This window comes from Vigna umbellata, chromosome 4, assembly GCF_029865625.1.
Source record: "Vigna umbellata cultivar VRB3 chromosome 4, Vumbellata_1.0, whole genome shotgun sequence".
NCBI classification, from domain to species: Eukaryota; Viridiplantae; Streptophyta; class Magnoliopsida; order Fabales; family Fabaceae; genus Vigna; species Vigna umbellata.
The window spans coordinates 72,929,647-72,950,535 of NC_142168.1; the positions used below are offsets into that span (position 1 = coordinate 72,929,647).

Genomic DNA, 20,889 nt, shown 5'->3' on the forward strand with positions numbered 1-20,889 from the left:
TGTGCATCAAGAAAGCCCAAGTGTGTCTACTGTAATCATCAATAATTGTAAGAAAGTATTTATGTCCATGAATAGAATGAATAGAAATAGGACCTCATATATCACAATGTATTTATTCAAAACAGTTAGTAGAAGTAGTAGTGCTTTTAGAAAAAGGAAGTTTATGTTGTTTAGATTAATGACAAATGTCACAAACAATTTTGGATGGCATACGAACATAAGGAAAATTCTTATAGATTTGTTCTGTGATTTTGTGGCCAGGGTGACCCAGTCTATAATGCCACAAATCATCATTAACTTGTTTACAAGAAAATACAGATTTAGGAACATATTCCTGACTAAAAACAGGGAAAGATTGTAGATAGTAAAGGCCTTTGTTCACATTAGCATGCCCAATCACTACAGGAAAAACATTTATTTCCGGCGGAGTATTACCGAAGGTCTTTTGGCCTTCGGTAAATGTAATTTACCGAAGGCTTTTCCGAAGGCTTGTGTAGTATGACTTTACCGAAGGGTAATGGCCGTCTGTAATGGACAGGAGTGATTACCAAAGGCAAGCGACCCTCGGTAAGTGAATGATGTATATGGAATTAGAAAGTGACATATTTCCCTCCCCTCATTTCGCGAAAACTCGTTCTTCCCCAATTTTCATATTCTGTACCCTAACTCCCTCGACGAACTCACTGGCTGGCTTGTGCAGAGTGCTTCCTTCCCTAACCACAATCGGGATACGCTTCTTCCCCTCTCCTCCATTATAGGTGAAGTGTCCCATTCTCCCATCTCATTTTGTTTTCCTGTTACTGTTTTCGATTACGCGTCAATGGTGGAAGCTTATTTCTTGTAGCGTTTTGCAATGTTCTGAGGTGAGGAAGGTGGTGGGTGGCTGAGTTGAAGGCTACCATTGTCGAGGGAGGATATTGGACGACGCGACATAGACGAGGCGGCGTAACCAGGGCAGTGACGCTACGTGACAAGGTCTTCCAGTACTGCTTCAGAGGCTATTGAAGGGGCTACCGTCGAGGTAAGTTGTTATTTTGATTGATGAACTATAAAAGCTAAGAAGCATTTGTTCTGAGTTTGTTCAATGTATGCTCTGAATTACTTTGTGCAATATGATGTGTTATAGAAAAATTGTTCAAAGTTGGCATTTTGATTGGTAATGCATTTTTTAGAAATAGCCATTTTAAAACTAAAGCAAGCTAATATTAGTAGATTACGAAAACTGATAATCAAGTAATGAATCAGAGTACAAAGCTACTGGTACACCTAAAAAGCCAATTTCATATAGCATAAGTAGCGAAATACTCAAGATATCTCTGTCCTATACCTATAGAAGGTGTTATATTCCTGTCAAGGTTAATGTATAGACCTATAGAAGGTTAGCGTGTCCTACATGGACACTGATATCTCTGTCCTATACCTAATACATTAAACCTTATAAGTAAGTTGCACTGAATATAGTGCATTGAAACTTCATTTCACTCACAACCTTTGTTTTACTCTTAGTTAATTAAAATGTAGATCAATCAAAACAACGATTGATGGTAGACATATTCTCCATCCTTGATGGAGGACTTATTCTCTCTAAAAAATAGTATATTCAGGATATCCTCCATTGAGCAAAGATGGATAATTCTAAGCCTCAACCCACTGGTATGATTTCAGGTTTAAAGCTCACCACCAAAGGTTTTTGCATCTGTTTTTGATCCTTCTTTTTCTAAATCTAATATTGGTTGTTTACAATATATTAGTATTACCAAACCACAATTATCCTTTTCAATTAACAAAACAGAACAAAATCAATCACCGAGTTACTGTGAAATAGAAAAAGCAGGAAAGAAAAATGTCTATGGCTTTGAGAGAATGTCAACAGTATAATTTACTCAAAAATGTTACCTTGGAGGGGTTTGGGATGAGTTCTTTCAAAGCATCAAATTTACTACTCAAATCCACTCTCCTTTGTCTCTCAGTAGGGGTACTGGTAAACTGGTTGGTCCTTTTCCCCCCTCTCTTTTTGCCCACATCTTGAGTGAACTCCACCACCCCATTTCGAAAATCTTGGCAGCCAATTCCACTGCCTTGTATGACACCCCCTCCTCTAAAGGCTTAATCATTTCCAAGAGCTGTGGGAGGTGCTTGCAGGTTGATATGCAAGAAAGGGTCATAGGAAACATATGAGACGTTTGTGCTGTGTGCTGTTCCCATAGGGCCAGAGAGTTTGGGAAGATTGGTGCTTTGGTTTTCAAAGGTCATTGGCAAGTGGAGAAGGTTGAGGAGATCTGGTGTTGGTGTGGAATAAGGAAATTAGTGATCATGGTGACCCCTCTCAAGTGCGGAGGAGTGAGTGGGGAAAGAATACAGCTCCTCACATGAACCATGGTTGTTCACCACTCGCACAAACTGGGGGTTCAAGTTATTAACTTGATTGTATGAGTTTTGTTGAGGGTGTGCAATGATTTCCATAGCAACAGTAGAAGCAGATGTGTAGGCTAAGTTTTCCATCCCAAGGGTGTTTTGGGGCTGCATGCTAGTCACAGACATAACTGCCTCCGATTTTGAAACCATCTGCGAAAAACAGTCTTCTGCCACCATCCCATTCGGATCAAAGCAACTACTTTCTTCGTACATGTTTGGACCCCCAGTGATTTTTATCTTTGCCTCTACAAAGAAAAGGTATAATTAATATAACATAGGAACTAATGCAGCTTATAGAAAACAAAAGGGTCAATAAATTAGTTATTTGTAATCTTCCAAAGTTTGACAAAATTTCATAAAAGTGATAGAAGTTTTTCTTAAAGAGTGGTTGTGTGGGGGACGTGTAATTCTCTTGGTGGTTTTGAGGTTACACAGACTGTGAAGGCTTTTTCAAGTGTACTGAGCAGATACCATACATGGAATGGTGTGAGTGAGCCAAATGACCAAAATGGGTCTCATTTTGTTACTTGTTCTGCAGATTCCCGTCATGTGGACCCCAGCTAGTGATCTCCTCCTTATTGTTTCAGATGCAGACAGCACCAGCGTGCATATCTACTCCTCATTGCAAAGATGCTTAAGCTTTTTTATTTTTCTAATATCAAATTTATTATTACATGGAATGTATGATATTAATATTGCAATATTAAAAACAACAATCCCTTTCCTAGCCAATGCCTTATGCATGAGGTACCTACAAGAAAGCAAGAATGTGACACTGTTTTGCCAATCTGCATAATTTGACCATGGGATTATGTTCAGCAGTACATGGATCATTTAACATTTAATTTGCATGATTGAGAACATGGTGAACGTAGATCCACCAGGATGAACTTAATGAGGCAGAGTGTTTTAGTTGCACAATTCTAGGAGAAATTTGGGATTGCTCTTGAGTTTAATTGTGTACTGTGAGTTGCACTGCAACAATAATCACTGCATAATTTGAATATAGGTAGTTGCATGTGTTGGTCTTGAATCTTGTTGTACTAGACTTAGGTTCACCAGTAAGTTGAAAGTAATATCACATGAACAAGATTCTTAGAATCTTTCAACTGTGTCTGTCAATTTAAACTGGTACTTGTTCCAGTGCATTGATTTGGTTTGGAAAGTGATGCCTAATCTTTGTTTAGGGGAAGTAATTTGTGAAAAATATGTTCTAGAAATGAAATGATTGTTTGGAGTTGCATGTTGGTGCTCTTCAGTCCAGCAAACATGTCATAATTATTGATGATTTGGTGGCCACAGGTGGAACTGTATTAGCAGCAATTAGACTTGTAGGTGATTTCCTCTTGCAGCCTTTTACGATTGAAGGTACTATTTTGTTCTAAATTCTCTTTTGCAAGAATAAATGTCTTATTAAGTGAATGTATTTCTGTGGTGAGTAAGTAAAGATGCATTCAGCTTTGATATTTCATGATTGTAGACCATGGTTCACTTTAAATTAAGGTTTCATACATGTCACTGTCTTGTCACACTCCTAGGTAACTACTAGAAATAAAAAGCATGTTTATATATATATATATATATATTATATATATATATATATATATAAGCTTTATGAATTAACCCCCAATTTTTGTTGTTGTTCCTAAAATGGTTAAGTTTGCTTTCAATTGTAGAACTTGCTGGTGCTAAAGTAGTGGACTGTGCTTGTGTGGTTGGTCTCTCTGATCTCAAGGTAATGGCTAAACTGAATCAATGTTTTTGTAAGTTGTGTTTTAGTAGCTATTCTTAGAAAATTCCATGTTCTTCTTGACATGCTAAAGTAAAGTTTCATTTCCAAATTCATTACCTTTTTGTCATACTTTGAGTGATCCCATAATGGTTAGAAAAAAGTGTGCCAAATCCCATTTAAGAACAAATTGTACTGTATGACTGTGAGTGAAATCTGACATTACTGAACTTAGGATTGATTTAGCGTTAATCTTACTACTTGATGTAGAAGGATAAAAGTACCTTAAATTATTTATGGTACTACACACAATTCTCAATGGTGCATGATGTCCATTGCTACCAAGCAAGGAATTCTTAATCTTCAGCTAGTCCAGAGTTTGAACATAGTTTTGAACTCTTTTTAACTTTAAAATTAATTTTTCACTAACATTAGAACTACAAGTGGTTAAACAAATGTAGTTTGAGATATAGTGATAAACAAAATTCAGTAAAATGCATCTCAGTATTTGGCATGACCTGAATTTTCCTCTTTAATTTCACATCCCCTTCAACCATTATACCATCTACTTTAAGCAATTGATTCAGCAATAACTGAATCAGATTAAGCACATCTGTTTGTGCAAATCTTCCACCTTTGTTGATAATTCACTCAAATGTTGATACCTAACCAAATCCAATCACTGATCATTAGCAACCACAACACTATTTTTTCCCTTATAGCCTATCTACTTCCAATCACTCAAATGTTTCTAAAAATGGACTGCACCTCAAAGTCTTTAGAACACCACTATTTGACACATAAATTAGCACCAAAGCAGATCAAAAACTGGACCAGAAATGTACAAGGACAGCACCAAAATATGACTTTAATTGGTCAATTTTAACATGCCAACAAGCTTAAAACTAATAGAAATAGGTGTAGAATAGAAGTAGGCACTGAAATGGATTCTAAGAAAGGTTCTTCAACAGATGAAGAAAGGAAGAAAAACTGAAACATGTATAGCTAGTGCAAGCAGAAGGCCTTTCACAATGTGTAGAGTAAACTGGAAAATTTGTTGGTTAGTGTACAATCTTTTGCACTAGCAGCATAGAAACAAAGATCACAATCTCTCCTCTGTGCACATGCTATGTGATTGTATGTCTTTCTACTTTTCAGTTAGCAAAAAGAACAATGAAATATGTGAATTACCTGGCGAGGACCAAATCCGACAGCAATAAACTTGTCTTTGATGACTTAATGTAACCTTAATTTATGAAAGCCTTAACTAAAACAATGTAAATAACCAACGCTGTTTATGTAGAGTACAGTCCTATCTTCTACCCTATTCTTTCAGGATATTGTTTTCGTTTATTTCCTAAACTACTTTAACCTCCCTTCTTTCTTTCCCAAACCTTTCATTTGTCTGATCTTTTTTCCTAAATTGATATTATTTTTGAATTAGAATTATAGTACATAAACAGAGTTCAAAACTGTCCTATTAAGGTGTTTGAACCTTGTTTCATCTAGTACCAGATTCCCTTAGTTCTGCACTCATGCTCATATAAATGTTTTTTTTATCTCCTCCAATAAAGAATTGCGTGAATGTCTTGAAAATATCATGCATTTTTCTTTTTCTTAAAACAAAGTTTCGTATACTTTTGTGATTAGATGCACTTGATCCTAACCGAACCAATCTTTTCCTGACTAGGTTAGCTTGGTTTGAATTTTGAATTATCTTTTTTAGTCTGAACCAATCTAACCCTACAATACTTGATTAGTTCAAATTTTATTTTCTCCCAAATCTTATGCAATAAGACGTGAGAGTCGTAGATAATATTGCAAGGGGATTAGTAGCATATGACACAGGGTGTAAACAGTACCATAAGGGTGCAAATAACAAAGTTCACAAAAACAAATCAGTTTCCCCTTTCTGCAGAACATGAAAATCTGCAACCTCTTCCCCCTAAACCCTACCTCTTCGTCTTTTCTCCGTAACTCATTATGTCCACCAACTATCCTCTTCCTGCCCATTCAAACCCATACCCACACACCTCCACTAAACTTCTTTCCGTCATCTTGTAACATTTAATTTCAAATTCCATTATATCTCACAAAACCGGAAAGAGGAACACCCTTCTTATTTAAAAATTCTATTACGTATTAAAATTAGAAAAACATAATAGATTAATACAAATATCTGAAGGAATGGTAGGACTAAAAATGATACAAGTGCTAGAAGAAGAACATAATTAACAGAGGCAGAACACAGATGACTAAAATCAAAAGGTGCACCATAAAATAAATGTAAGAATAGGGCACAGAGGTGAAAAATGAAATGAGATGAAATAGAGGAACAAAGTCAAGCCAGGAAAATACAATGAAACTTACTCATTGATGAAGAACAGGGGAAGAACAAACCCAGGAGATGAAGGAGAGCTTGGCAATGACAACTGAAATCAGATGAAATATACATTTTCTTCTCACTTTGAGAACTGGGCCAAGTGAAGATAACAGGTGGCCTTTTCTTCCTGCACCCCTTATTAAAATAATAACAAAAATTCCCACCTCTCCTTATTGGCGTCCTTGTGTAAGATTCTACAGCGATGGAAAAATGTTTTATTTTAGTCTTCTTGATAACTCACAGACAAAACTATATAAAAGAAATGGTAAATTAGTGAGTTGAGGCAATTGCAAACTGTTACACTAATGAATTACAACCGTTTGAATCGGACACAGTGTTTACCCACAATCCGATTCATTAAAGAATTCCATAAACCACAAATTGTAGTATATATCCATGCTTTTATAGATATTTGATTGCCTAAATTATGTTGATGTCTATATGGTATGTTCATTTACATTGTCTTTCATTTGTTACCCTATAACTTCATTAAGTTAAGTAGTCATTTAAAAACCTATGGTACTACACACATTCTCAAAGCAATGAGAAGGGTAAAAATACACTAAACACTTAGAACCTACAAAATATTTGGAAGTACTCTAGACAAGAGAACTTCAGTAGTAATAAGTTGTCTCCTCCAACTTTAATACACAGCCCCTTAGTATGTCTAAGGCATTTCAATACCGAGGACTTCTCTTTGCATGCCCTTATTGAATGCCTATGACCATAGTGTTCAAATTGCCTTCCATGTTCGACTTGAGTAGTAATAGGTTTATTACTTATGTCACATGGAGTGTTGCTGTTTTGGCTAAGTTTTTATTTGTTTGGCTTGTCACAGAACATGGCCCAATTTCCCAACCATCGTGGATGGATGTACGACCGTTGTTATAGTGGAAGGAGAGGTTTGAAGGAATCTTTTGTCATCGGAGTTGAAGAGTTCGTGGAGACGGCCCGACGATATCAATATTATGCCCTTGATGGAGGGATTCGATGTCCATGCATCAAGTGCGAATGTACAAGGATTTTGAAAGATGAAGTTGTCAAAGTTCACCTTTACCAAAAAGGGTTCATGCCTAATTACACGGTCTGGACATTTCATGGTGAAGAAATTCCTTCGACCTCCACTGCAGTTGTAAGACGGCTTGCATCAGGTTCGAATACTATTGTACATACATCTGAGATAGATCAATTTGCCTATATGCAAGAGATGGTCGACAATGCTCTTCGTCACCATGCTGAAGAAGCAGACGATAGTCACGATGAAGAGCCTCCAAATGAAACGACGCAGAGGTTTTACAATTTACTTATAGAGGCAAATCTACCTGTATTTGAAGGTTCATCTGAGTCAAAATTGTCAGTGTGCATTAGACTCATGGCTGGCAAATCTAATTGGAACGTTCCCATTGAAGCAGTGGACTTCTATACAAAATTGATGTTAGATTTGACACCACCAAACAATTTCATGCCGAAGAATTATTACCAAGCCAAAAAATGTGTTTCAAAGTTGGGATTGGATGTCAAGAAGATTGATTGTTGTGTTAACGGATGTATGTTATTCTATGACAATGACAGTGGCAAAAATGATGCATTGTTGGTTGAATGCAAGTTTTGTGGCTCACCTAGATATCATACAATGCATGCTGGACGGAGGCAAAAAAAACCAATTCCAATAAAGTCCATGTTCTACTTGCCTATAATTCCAAGATTACAAAGATTGTTTACTTCAATGCAAACATCACAACACATGACATGGCATGATGGTAACAAAACTCCGGGATTTTTGCGTCATCCTTCTGATGGTGAAGCTTGGAAGCACTTTAATCGTAAACATACATCCTTTGCCAGCAAACCACGTAACGTCAGACTTGGTCTATGCTCTAATGGGTTTACCCCGTACATTCAGGCGTCTGCATCACCCTATTCATGCTGGCCCGTGATAGTTACCCCATACAATCTACCACCTGAGTGTGTATGACAAAGCCTTACATGTTTCTATCGTGTATAATACCAGGTCCATCTAATCCCAAATCATTGATTGATGTTTATTTGGAGCCTTTGATTGATGATTTGAAGAAGTTATGGAATGGTGTTTGGACGTATGACGTTTCAAGGAAGCAAAATTTCCTTATGAGGGCAGCCTTGATGTGGACTATTAATGACTTTCCCAGCGTATGGCATGTTATCTGGTTGGAGCACGCATGGTCGATTAGCTTGTCCACATTGCATGGAACATACAAAGTCATTCCAATTGACTTATGGTCGGAAAAGTAGTTGGTTTGACTGCCATCGACGGTTCTTGCCCATTGATGACCCCTTTAGAAGAAACAAAAAGGCATTTCGCAAAGGGCAAGTTGAAACGGATATGCCCCCGCCCAAGTTGACTTGATCACACGTTTGGAGAAGGGTGAAAGACTATCCAAAAGTCACTGAATCTGGTCAGAATAGAATAGAAGGGTTTGGAGAATGGCATAATTGGACTAAAAGAAGCATATTCTGGGAACTTCCCTATTGGAAAGACAACTTGCTAAGACACAACCTCGATGTCATGCACACAGAAAAGAATTTCTTTGACAATGTCTTCAACACAGTGATGAATGTTATAGGTAAAACAAAAGATAATGAGAAAGCAAGAAAAGATTTACCTTTGTATTGTGGACGAAAAGACTTAGAGTTGAAGGCGCAAGGTAACGGCCGATTATTTAAACCAAAAGCAAATTACACCATTTCAAAAGACGAGGCAAGAATAGTGTGTGGATGGATCAAGGAGCTTAGAATGCCAGATGGATATGCTTCTAACTTGTCCAGATGTGCCAATGTTCAGAACGGTACTATTCAAGGGTTGAAGAGTCATGATTGTCATGTATTCATGAAGACTTTAATCCCTCTTGCGTTCAGTTGTTTGCCAATGCACGTGTTAAATCCACTGATAGAGATCAGTAACTTTTTTAAAGATTTGTGTTGCATGACACTAAAGGAGAATTCCCTTAAAAAGATGGATGAAAATATCCCAATTATTCTCTGCAAATTGGAACGAATATTCCCTCCTGCATTCTTTGATTCAATGGAGCATATTCCAATTCATCTTGCATATGAAGCTTGGCTTGGGGGACCTGTGCAATACAGGTGGATGTATCCATTTGAAAGGTTTATGGGAGAATCCAAACGTTCAGTTAAAAATAAAGCTAGAGTAGAAGGCTCAATTTGTGCAGCTTACTTGCACAGAGAGACAACGTATTTTTGTTCACATTATTTCAAAAACTTCATGTTGTCCCCCACTCATGTCAGAAATGAAATGCAATGGCAAGTTGAACCACGTGAAGGTGCATTATCAGTGTTCCGACAATCAGGCCGTCACGCAGGGAAAGAATTCACTCATTGGTTAACTGATGCTGAATTCAACTCTGCTCATGTCCATGTCTTAATCAATTGCAGTGAAGTAAAGTCGTACCTTGAGTATGTCATCATCCATTTACATTGTCTTTCAAATGGGTTCAATTATTATACACTAATGAATTTCATTTGTACCAGCTCATTTGTTGTGGCTGAGCAAGTCGCAGAAGGAAATACTTCTTCTAGAATACACTCAGAGTTTCCCCATTGGTTTAGAAATCAGGTCCGTATTTTTTCCTACATTTAGACCAAGGTTAACCTGACTCTTGCTTTTATAATTTTGTTAGTACCTTTGTAGGTTTTTAATCAGGCATTAACTCCCACGGTTCAAGAGTTAAGACATCTGTCGAATTGGCCAATGAGATGTGTCAAAGAATGGCACACTTACTTCACCAATGGTTACAAATTCCATACACATGAATGGTCTAAAGGAAAGAAAACATCAAATTGTGGTGTGTATGTGAAGGGCCTAACATAGGGTTGTTATGATGATTTCTATGGCATCATTCATAAAATATATGAGTTAGAGTACAACAACACTACTTCTCCAAACAGAGTAGTACTTTTTTATTGTGAATGGTTTGATCCTTCTAGAGCTGGTACTAGAGTCGATCCACGCTTCAATATTGTCGAACTCAACCAGAGATTAAGATATGGACTGTTTGATCCTTTCATTCTACCAAGTAATGTCAGACAGGTTTATTATGTGCCATATCCACCATTCCGCAATATTGACAAGCGTGGTTGGGCCGTAGCAATACAAACCAAGCCAAGAGGTCGCATTGACTCAAATGAGGTTGAGGAAGATGTTGCCTACCAACTTGACCAAATGTCACAACCACAAGAAGTTATTGAAGTTGAACGTATAACCGCATTGGTCGACCCTGATGGTGATGGAGATGAATTACAAGCAACAATACAAGGTGATGAAGAACAAGAAGAAGAGGAAGAAGAAGAAGAAGAAGAAGAAGACGAACAAGAAGATGATGATGATGATGACGACGAAGAAGAAGACGAAGATGATGATGATAAAGACGATGATGAAGAAGAAGATGAAGATGATGATCATGATGACGACGATTGAATGTTGGACATCCATTGTAGCAAATTGAACTGTCATTTCAATACAGTTATCTAAAATACCATGTTAAAAGTTGTATGCAATTATTTATACATTTACTTTAAAAAGCATTGATCCTTCGTTAATCATTTCTATTTTTTCGCTTTATTTGTAACCATTTCAATGCAGTAATGACAGGACAAGGTTCAGAACGTCCTGATAAAGGAAAGGGGGTAGCAAGGCCTAGAAAGAGGCAACGACAGGCACCAAAGTATGTACTTAGGGTGCCTGCTAGACTACCTACCACTGCTGCCGGCACTACATCATCTGTGGGGCCTCCTCTTACCCCTACAGTACAGCCTCCTACACCTGCAGTAGACCCTACTCCTACCCCTGCTGCAGTACACCCTACTCCTACCCCTGCTGCAGTACAGCCTTCTACTACCTCTGCTGCAGTACACCCTTCTACTACCTCTGCTGCAGTACACCCTTCTACTACCCCTACAACAGACCCTCTTCCTCCTCCTGTAATTATAACCCCCACTCCTCCCCCTGTGGTTATAACCCCCACTCCTGTCCCTGACCCTACTTCTATACCTTCCTCATCTGTTATACCGCCTTCTGACACTGTCACACCATCTGCTGATCAAGATTCAAGTGGTGATGGTGAAGGTCTTGACCCCCCCTCCATGATCGACCATGGATTGAGCCGTATGATAAAGGGTAAGTTTTTAATCTCTTGATATAATTTGATGTTTAAACCCTATTGTAATTCAAATGACTTTTATCCTATAGGTTTATTCCATCTAGGGTTGCTTCCCAGGCCATCACACGTTCAATTAAGCAACAATTTCTAAGTCCATGGCCTACTTGGGGAGCAATTCCTGATGACGACAGAAAGGCATTCTGGGAGCGCTTTCAGGTGAACAATCTATTTAACTAATCGTCCCTCTTATTTGAGTATGTTCTGTAATCAATGTTTGTTCTCTTTAATGTTACAGATGAAGGTGCATTGGAAACCTGAACATGAAAGTCACATACACAGAAATTTCCACATGAAAGCATCTCATCGACTGTCAGAGATGTTTAGGGATGCTCGCAATGCAGGACAGTGCCCTTACTGGCTGGGTGAACAAATTTGGAACTCTTTACTGGCTCATTGGAATACGGTAGAGTTTTGCAATAAATGTCCCAAATCCCAGAGGAACAGAGCGTCTGAAAGGGGTATGGTATAATCCCACTCTGTACTGGTGGGTCGATCACCATTCATGAGCATGCCATTCGTATGGTATAATCTCATTACATAACTTTTTCTTTCATACATAAGTTATGTATATTCTATTTCATATGTACGCTTGTAATTCTTAATTATGTTACAGGCACAAGCTCTAGGACGGGCGGTCCATGTTGATGAGGTCTTTGCACAGACTCATGTTCGGAAGGGAACTAATCAATTTGTTGATGAAAGATCTCGGAAGACTCATGTAAGCAAATAACACTATTACTATTACTAATTTTTCATTTATGTTATACTATCGTTCCCTGACATTGCTTTTAATGTTTCAACAGGAAGACTTTTCTACGAGACTTTCACAGGTTAGATCTGAACATGAGTCAGCTCCTACACCGGATGATGCTAGTAATGCAGATGATGACATCCGTAGGACACAGTGTTGGATTGACATCGTTGGTGGGAAGAAAAAAGGACGAGTGTATGGTGCGGGACAGCTTGCTGCAAACTATACAGCATCCAAAGGAGGTACTCTGAAGCACCAGCCTTCTTCTTCCACCAGTACTCCTGACGAGGTCGTTCTTCGCCTCACGCAGGAACTCCGGCAACGTGACCAGGAGATCACTGATCTCAGAGCAGAGTTTACAAACTTTAAGGCCCTGGTCATGAGAGTCTTGCCTGAAACCTCACAGGACGTACAAAATATCCCTCCGACCCAGCCACGACCCTCCTCATCACTTGCTGCCACTCAGCAGCCCACATCAGTCCAACCCTCATCAGTCCAACCCTCATCAGTCCAACCCACACTAGTCCAGCCATCAGTACAGGAGCAGGATGATGAAGATCATTCTGATGATAGTTATGTATATTATTAGTTTCATTTTCTTATTCTTGTTACACAAACATTTGGATATTAGAACATTTTGTACTTGATCTGATTTCAATGTTAGTTAGATCTACTTCCAGACTTTGGATGTTAGAACATCCTTTTGTTACATTATTTTATATTTGCACTATAATTACATTATCTATACATTATTGGATGTTCGTTGGATTAATTGATGTTCAATGGATATTGATAATTGATTGCATCTTTGAGATGCAGATTATGCATGTTTGTATGTGCTTGAAAATTGATATGCAGGTCTGTTTGTAATTGAAATTTGATATACAGGTCTGGGTTGCACAAGAAATACCATTTCTCTGAAACCTTCTCTGCAATTTACCGAAGGCTTTTGCCCTTCGATAAATGCCCATAGTAGGTCATTACCGAAGGCTTCTGCCCTTCGGTAAATACCCTCATATGGTTATTACCGAAGGCTTTAGCCCTTCGGAAATTACCGAGGGCTTTTGCCCTTCGGTAATTACCGAAGGCTTTTGGCCCTCGGTAATTACCGAAGGGAAAAAGCCCTCGGTAATTGTTAGCGACAAGAGATTTACCGAAGGATTTTTGGCCGTCGATAAGCCTTCGGTAAACACCCTTTATCGACGGCTTATGGAAGTTTCCGAGGGCTTCTGGCCTTCGGTAATGCCCAACTTTTTTGTAGTGAATCATCTTCAAGGTAGAGTAATCCTGTATCTGACAAGTCTTAGAAGAAAAGGTTAGAGTGCAATTTAAGTCTCTGGTTAGACTTTGTACATATATTAGGTTAAAAGAAAATTCTGGAATATAGAGAACATTAAAGATAATGAAATTCTTTGAAAACTGAATGGTTCCAGCATGTTGGGCAGTAACTATAGAGTTGTTTGGAAGCTTAACAGATATGGGTTTAATTTTATGAAAGGTAATAAAATGTTTTCTTTCATGGGTCACATGATCAGTGGTCCCAGTGTCTATAATCCATGAAAAAGTATATGGGTTGTCTCCAAGAGTGTTTCTTTGCACTTGGCTAACACTGTGTGAGGAATTGCCAATGCCTTCTATCATTTTTAGTAGTTTCTGCATCTGTTCAGGGGTAAAAGATTGCATAGAATTATTGTTATGTCCCTGTTAAACATTCTGTGTCTGGGTAGAGGTAGAGTCATCCTTGCAGACATTAGCAAAACTCCACTCATTTTGTCCTCCCCTGTCTTGAGTGTTGTTGTCAGTTTTCTTGTACCATGGTGGGTAACCATGTTTGGAATAACACTCATCAACCGTATGATTCATCTTGTGAGAATGGGAGCATTGTTTCCCATAATTGGGATTTCTCCCTCTTCCTCTACCTTGGCCACATGAGCTAGTGCCACGTCCTTGAGGCTTCCAAGTGGGTTTATCAGTGGTGCTGGCCAGGATCTTGAAGGTGTCAGTTTGAGGAATTGTTCCATGATGTGGTCTTTCTTGACGTTCTTGCTGCATGAGGAGAGAAAAGAGTCTTGATGTTGGGCAAAGGCTCCATCAAGAGAATTTGAGTTCTAACAATTTGGTAAGTGTCATTTAAACCCTTCAGGAAGCATATGACGTGCTCTACCTCTCTGTATTTGAGAGTAACTTTGGACAAATCACAAGTACAAGGGATTTGACAGCTGCAGCAGGGTATGGGTCTAAGGGATTCTAATTCTTCCCATAGAATTTTCAAGTCAGTGAAATATTGGCTGACATTGCGCTCTCCTTGTTTAATGGAATGGATATCCTGTAGTAAATCAGAAATCATAAAATAGTCTCCTTTAGAAAATCTTTGTTTAAGTTCTTCCCACAAATCTTTGGCATTGTCAACATAGATGACACTGTCTGCAATATGGGTTGAAAGAGTCTTGATGATCCAAGATAAAATCATGGTGTCACATCTTTCCCAAGCATCGAACAGAGGATTGGTTCTTAGTGGCTTCTTGATACTGTCATCAATGAATTTCATTTTATTTTTGGAGAGAAGAGCCTTTTTTAAATTTCTGCTCCAAGATGAGTAGTTAGTGTCATTGAGAATTTGGAAAATAAGAGTAATACTTAGATTTTCTCCGGAATAAAGATAAAATGAGCTTGAAAGTTGAACACTGGGATCTGGGATATCCATCCTTCCAAGAAACAATCAAGAAATGTGTACTTCTGATACCATATTAAGCTATAGGCCCAAAGCCTTAAAGCAAGGCCCAAACGTAAGGCACGAAGAGATAAAAATATCTCTGGATAAAGACACTGTCTTGAAGCAGTCTTCGTCAAACAAGAGAGAGAGAATGCACGAGACTTCTGGAAGTTAGAGAAAAGGAGCACGAAGCTCTTGGTGGTGAGTGTTCATGGCTTCTGAAGAAAGAAGAAAAGATGATCGGAGCAAAGTCTTCAACGGAGGTAAGAAAAAAAAAACTTAAGCTTTTGTATTTCTGTGATGGTGTAGTTCTTCTGTGTTACATTATGAAAGGAAAGAAAAAACCCTAACCTTAAATAGGTTAAGAAAAAGGGAAAATACTGAAAAATAACAAACTTAACCGATTACTAAAATAGTAATCCTAACTGAAACATTAATGAAAATAACAAACATCAACATTCAACCTAGAGTCATACTAAATTTTCTTCAATTATATAATCACATATGTACAAAATTACAGGTCCATCCCTTCTTAATTTTTTTTTCTTTTTAAAAACTCATTTACATTCCAATGCTTTTACAATGAGAACGAGGAAGAAGAAATTTAAAAATTAAGAGTTACACCGTACAAGAAAAAGTTTCAAGACGATGAAACGCGATGGCATGATAGTAAATAATGTAAATTGTATAAGGATGATTTTTTATAATTTTCATCATCATTATTTTTATTTTATTTATATTTATTTTTTTGGGTTACTTCAATTGTTAAAATTAAATAAAGAAAAATTATATATGAAATTTGTCTACTTTATTATTTATATAATTTAATTTCGTAACAAATTTTTAGTTTCATTATTGAGACTGACATTTGGTTTACTGAATTATGTTTTATTTACTAATTGAGGTTTAAATTGTTTATAATTTATTTTTTTATTTTTTATCATTTAAGTATAGTTAAATTTTATTTTATTTCATTTTTAAAAAATATTATTTAATGTGTCCTTTTTGGTGTTATTTTTTATTTGCACGAGAGACTAGATTTCGAATGATCAATTATTTCATGATTTTTAAATTGAACGAACACTTTAGAGAAATAGTAGTAGGCAAATGAGACTTCTTAGGGAAGCACAGGAAGTAACCGTTGTATCAGAAACCTCTAGCATTAATTCTTCAGATCAATTATTTTACCAATTGAGTTCATACATATGGTGCAGAATAATCACTTTCATGAGTTATCTTATGAGAATCCATAAGCCCACTTGACTATATTTTTGTAAAATTGAAGTTTGTTTCCTTTTTCATTGGTAGGTAACACAAAAATGAAATATTTAACTGTTAGATCTTTTCTTTCTTAATTTCATCCGTTTTCTTTTCTGTGTTAACTGTTGCAGTTTGCATCAACTATAACTTGAAACAGTTTTTCTTTTTGGAGAAAACTTGGCTTCTAAATAACTTGAATGGTTTCGAATAACAAGTGTTTCTTGTTTAAACATAACAAGCTCAAGTGCTAGAAAATTGAAAAATAAAATGCAAAGAATGTTTGTTCTTTGAAATGTGTACATTAAAATAAATTAACTTCTCATTCTTATTCACTAAAAAAATATAGTTCCTATGTTTAAAATTTGAAGTAATAAAAATAATAATCAGGTTAGTTATTTTTCATAAGACTGTCAAGTATTGAACATCAATGATTTTATTAATCACTGAATTCACTCAGCATCCAAAATTCATGATTTAGTTAACATGTTACTCTCTTTTTTTTCTTTATCGACAAACAAAATAAATAATATAAATATAAGGAGACTTGGATGTTCTAACCATCTAGAAAAGAAAGTAAAATAAAATAACATTACTAAAGAAAAGAAATATATATATATATATATATATATATATATATATATATATATATATATATATATATATATATATATATATATATATATATAATATAACAAATTGACCTTATTAGTAATTTTTCCTTAAAGCACATGTCCAGTAAGTTCTACTCCAATTATTTTCTTTCGTACACACAAAATGTTTACATTTATTTAATATCATATTTTTTTAATTTTTTTTCTTCTTTTACAAATACAAAAAAAAAACATTGACTTTTTATAATTATTTTATTCCTATATTTATCTTAATTTCTTATAATAAAAAAATTAAATATAAAAATTTTACTTCAATATAAAAATAAAATATAAAAATCAAATAAATTAATCTAATAGAAACTAATTTATTAAATATAAAAAATAAAGCATGTCACACATTAGAAATTAAATACGATACAATATATTACATATTTTTAAAATAATATTAAATTCATCAAATATTTAATATTATGTTATGTTTTTAAAAAATATTTTAATATTTAATTTTTTTCTTAAGTAAAAGTTTAAATTTTTTCATAGTTTTTATATCCGATAAAACTTTAATTAATATCATTTAAAAATATGGCCGAGACTATTCCGATACTGAATTTTACACGTTCCCTGACACGAGTTTGTTTGCAATGCGTGGAAATTTGGGAAGTGTGGCTTCAGAATGAGCTTCGTAGACTACTCTATACCGACCAAAATTAGGGTTGAAATATCATCCCCAACTACCTAATTCATGTTTGTTATTGTAGAGACTTTAATTAGAACTTTTAATTTCTACGTCGTAGTTCATTGTAATATAACCTTTTGTAATTTGAATTGTTTTAGATTTTGTACCCGCATTATTTGGGGATGAGTGCGCATTAGTTTTGTGTAACTAGTTTATTTGAAATATATTATGCTTAGTTTTTATTAACTATATATATGTATATAGCAAATGTTTAATCGCTAAATAAGTTTAGCATGCTGGTTATCACGTTATATATATAAAATTTATAAAGTGATATTTTTAATTGAAAATGAAACGCTCATAAAAATGATGGGTTGAAATACAAAGAATGTTAGTCACAGAAATATAACATTAAAATAAATAATTTTTCTATAAAGTAATTTATAGAATTTGTAAAATTGAAAACAACTCACTCGTTAAAATGATGAAACATTCCTGAGACAAATGTATGAAATGTAATTAACTAAAAAACATGAGACCGAAGTTTGGATTATAAGAAAACTAAGAGTTAATACTGAAATGCATGATAATTTATATTTCATTATAGGCAAAACCATTGTCTTGTCCAAGCATTAACAAGCTCAAAGGTGGAGTCGTGCAAGAGGATGGGTTTCAAGTTTTTGAAAATTCAAAAATAAAATAGAAAGAATGTCTTAAGGACCTATGGCCTGAAATCAACAACATGTCTTCAGATAGTTAAACCATTGTTTCCGGAACCCAGACAGTCTTCGCAAAATTACTTCCGGACATGTCAAAAATCGAGGTTTTCTCTGGACGAACTTTCGACACTAGAAGGAACGTGTGTCCACCCTTTTAGACATGTATGAAATTGCTGCTGCTCTTTCATCTCCAAAGCCCGACTTCACTATTCCTTCAAACTCAAAACTAGTTGAAGAGTGGACTTACGCGAACAAGGTATGGTGACACACTTTGCTTAGTACACTTTCTAATGATTTATTCGATGTGTACTGTTCCTACAAGGAAGCAAAGGTACGAATACAAACCTGATCACAAAAAGAAAAATAATTTTCTTAAATCTTGTCCCAATGAATCTAAACCCACCTTTAAGAAGAAAAGAAATTGCTTCGTATGTGGGAAGCTTGGCCATCATGCACCACAGTACAGGCACAGAGCGAGAAACGACAATCCTCCTAGGGTCAATATAGCCGAAGGAGATGACATTATTGTTGCGGTCATTTCTAAAGTAAATCTGATGACCAATGTGAGCAAGTGGGTAGTAGACTCTGGTGCTACCAGGCATATCTGTGCAAACAGAAGTGCCTTTACCTCTTACACTCATGTGGGGGAAGGAGAAGAACACGTCTACCTCGGTGATTCCAGCACCACTCCTGTTCTGGGAAAAGGAAAAGCTCTTCTCAAACTCAGACATGGAAAGACTCTAGCCTCGAGTGATGTGCTACATGTGCCATCAATCAGAGTTAATTTAATCTTTGTAGCACTATTGGGGAAGGTGTGGGTTAAAGTGTCATTTGAGTCTGACAAGATCATTATGATAAAAAATAATGTTTTCGTGGGGAAGGGATATTGTGATCAAGGACTCTTCATTCTAAATGTTTCTGAAAATATTAATGAATCAAGTTCTTCTACTTATATTGTTGACTCGTATGATATATGGCATGCTAGATTAGGACATGTGAATTCCTCATATGTTTTGAAATTACAACGACTAGGATTGATTAATATGCATGATAAACAGAGTAGTAAATGTGATATATGTGTAGAATCTAAATTAACAAAGAAAACACGTTTTTTTGTAGAACGTCAAACTGAACTGTTAGAGTTAATTCATACTGATCTAGCTGATTTCAAACAAACCATGTCTAGAGGAGGTAAAAATTATTTTGTGACCTTTATAGATGATTATTCTAGATACACCAAAGTTTACTTAATCAAACATAAAGATGAAGCTTTTGATGTGTTTTTAACCTTTAAAGCAGAAGTAGAAAATCAGTTGAATAAGAAAATTAAGAGGATTAGATCAGATAGAGGTGGTGAGTATGTTCTCTTGAATGATTTTTGAGTTAAAGAAGGAATTATCCATGAAGTGACCACACCATATTCACCTGAGTCTAATGGAGTAGTTGAGAGAAAAAATAGAACCCTTAAGTAGATGATGAATGTTATGCTTGTTAGTTTTGGTACACTTGATAACCTTTGGGAAGAAGCCTTGCTTACTACATGTATTTTACAAAATAGAATACCCCATAAGAAAACCGGTAAAACTCCTTATGAGTTGTGGAAAGGTTACCAACCTAACCTTAAATATATAAGAGTGTGGGGGTGTTTAGCTAAGGTGATGTTACCTGATCCTAAGAAAAGAAAAATGGGCTCTAAAACCTCTGATTGTATGTTCTTAGCTTATGCTGAACATATGCTGCCTATAGATTTCTAGTTGTTAAAAGTAACATACTTGAGAGAAATTCTATAATGGAGACGAAAAGTGTTGATTTCTTTAAACACGTGTTTCCCTTAAAGGTTAGTGAGATGTCTCAACCTGATGATGAGAGTAATAATAGTGATACCATGAATGAGGATTTGAGAAGAAGTAAAAGACGGAGAAAGGAAACTTCCTTTGGAGATGACTTTTATACTTATCTTGTTGATAATGATCCAACAAGCTTTGTAGAAGCTACTAGTGCTCTTGATGTCAAACAGTGGGATAAGGCCATTGGGACTTAAATTGAATCAATTCAAAAAAATAGTACTTGGACTTTAGTAGATTTTCCTAAAGGAGCAAAACCCTTTGGTTGTAAGTGGATATTTAAGAAAAAGTATCACCATGATGGATCCATAGAGAAGTATAAGGCAAGATTAGTAGCAAAAGGATTTACTCAAAAACCCAACATAGATTACTTTGATACTTTTTCTCTTGTGACTAGGATTTCCTCTATTCGAGTGTTATTAACTCTAGCAGCTATCCATAAACTAGTGATACATCATATGGATGTTAAAAATACCTTTTTGAATGGTGGTTTAGAGGAAGAATTTTATATGACTCAACCTGAAGGGTGTGTTGTATCTAGTCAAGAGGATAAAGTATGCAAACTCTTAAAA

At 35.9% G+C, this 20,889-nt stretch overlaps 3 protein-coding genes, 1 long non-coding RNA gene and 1 pseudogene across 4 annotated transcripts; 3 read left to right on the forward strand and 2 right to left on the reverse strand.

Moving 5' to 3' along the window:
- Positions 1 to 738: 738 nt before the first annotated feature.
- Positions 739 to 11,720, forward strand: LOC148201179 (uncharacterized). Its single transcript, XM_088113139.1, has 4 exons — positions 739 to 1,021; positions 3,718 to 3,783; positions 4,092 to 4,150; positions 11,167 to 11,720. Exon 4 carries the CDS (start codon positions 11,169 to 11,171, stop codon positions 11,718 to 11,720), a length of 552 nt encoding a protein of 183 aa, XP_087969265.1. The 5' UTR covers positions 739 to 1,021; positions 3,718 to 3,783; positions 4,092 to 4,150; positions 11,167 to 11,168.
- Positions 832 to 2,628, reverse strand: LOC148201180 (transcription factor bHLH91-like; annotated as a pseudogene).
- On the forward strand, positions 11,692 to 13,239 carry LOC148201181 (uncharacterized). Its single transcript, XM_088111542.1, has 4 exons — positions 11,692 to 11,899; positions 11,979 to 12,265; positions 12,357 to 12,461; positions 12,547 to 13,239. Exons 2-4 carry the CDS (start codon positions 12,263 to 12,265, stop codon positions 13,081 to 13,083), a joined length of 645 nt encoding a protein of 214 aa, XP_087967668.1. The 5' UTR covers positions 11,692 to 11,899; positions 11,979 to 12,262; the 3' UTR covers positions 13,084 to 13,239.
- A 959-nt stretch (positions 13,240 to 14,198) lies between these two features.
- LOC148201182 (uncharacterized) lies at positions 14,199 to 15,198 on the reverse strand. Its single transcript, XM_088113140.1, has 2 exons — positions 14,659 to 15,198; positions 14,199 to 14,540 (listed from the first exon to the last, which is right to left on the reverse strand). The coding sequence occupies exons 1-2, from the start codon at positions 15,196 to 15,198 to the stop codon at positions 14,199 to 14,201; spliced, it is 882 nt and encodes a 293-aa protein (XP_087969266.1).
- A 135-nt stretch (positions 15,199 to 15,333) lies between these two features.
- Positions 15,334 to 17,935, forward strand: LOC148201183 (uncharacterized). Its single transcript, XR_015785438.1, has 2 exons — positions 15,334 to 15,470; positions 17,740 to 17,935. It is a non-coding gene; the product is annotated as an uncharacterized LOC148201183 (long non-coding RNA).
- Positions 17,936 to 20,889: the final 2,954 nt, after the last annotated feature.

What these genes read in the sequence shown, in the direction of transcription:
- LOC148201182 (XM_088113140.1), bottom strand. Translation starts at nt 15,198, where the DNA reads ATGGATATCCCAGATCCCAGTGTTCAACTTTCAAGCTCATTTTATCTT. An exon ending in TTACTCTCAAATACAGAGAG is followed by an intron (nt 14,541 to 14,658) that starts GTAGAGCACGTC and finishes CTCCTCATGCAG; the next exon opens with CAAGAACGTCAAGAAAGACC.
- LOC148201179 (XM_088113139.1), top strand. Translation starts at nt 11,169, where the DNA reads ATGACAGGACAAGGTTCAGAACGTCCTGATAAAGGAAAGGGGGTAGCA.
- LOC148201181 (XM_088111542.1), top strand. An exon ending in AAAGATCTCGGAAGACTCAT is followed by an intron (nt 12,462 to 12,546) that starts GTAAGCAAATAA and finishes ATGTTTCAACAG; the next exon opens with GAAGACTTTTCTACGAGACT.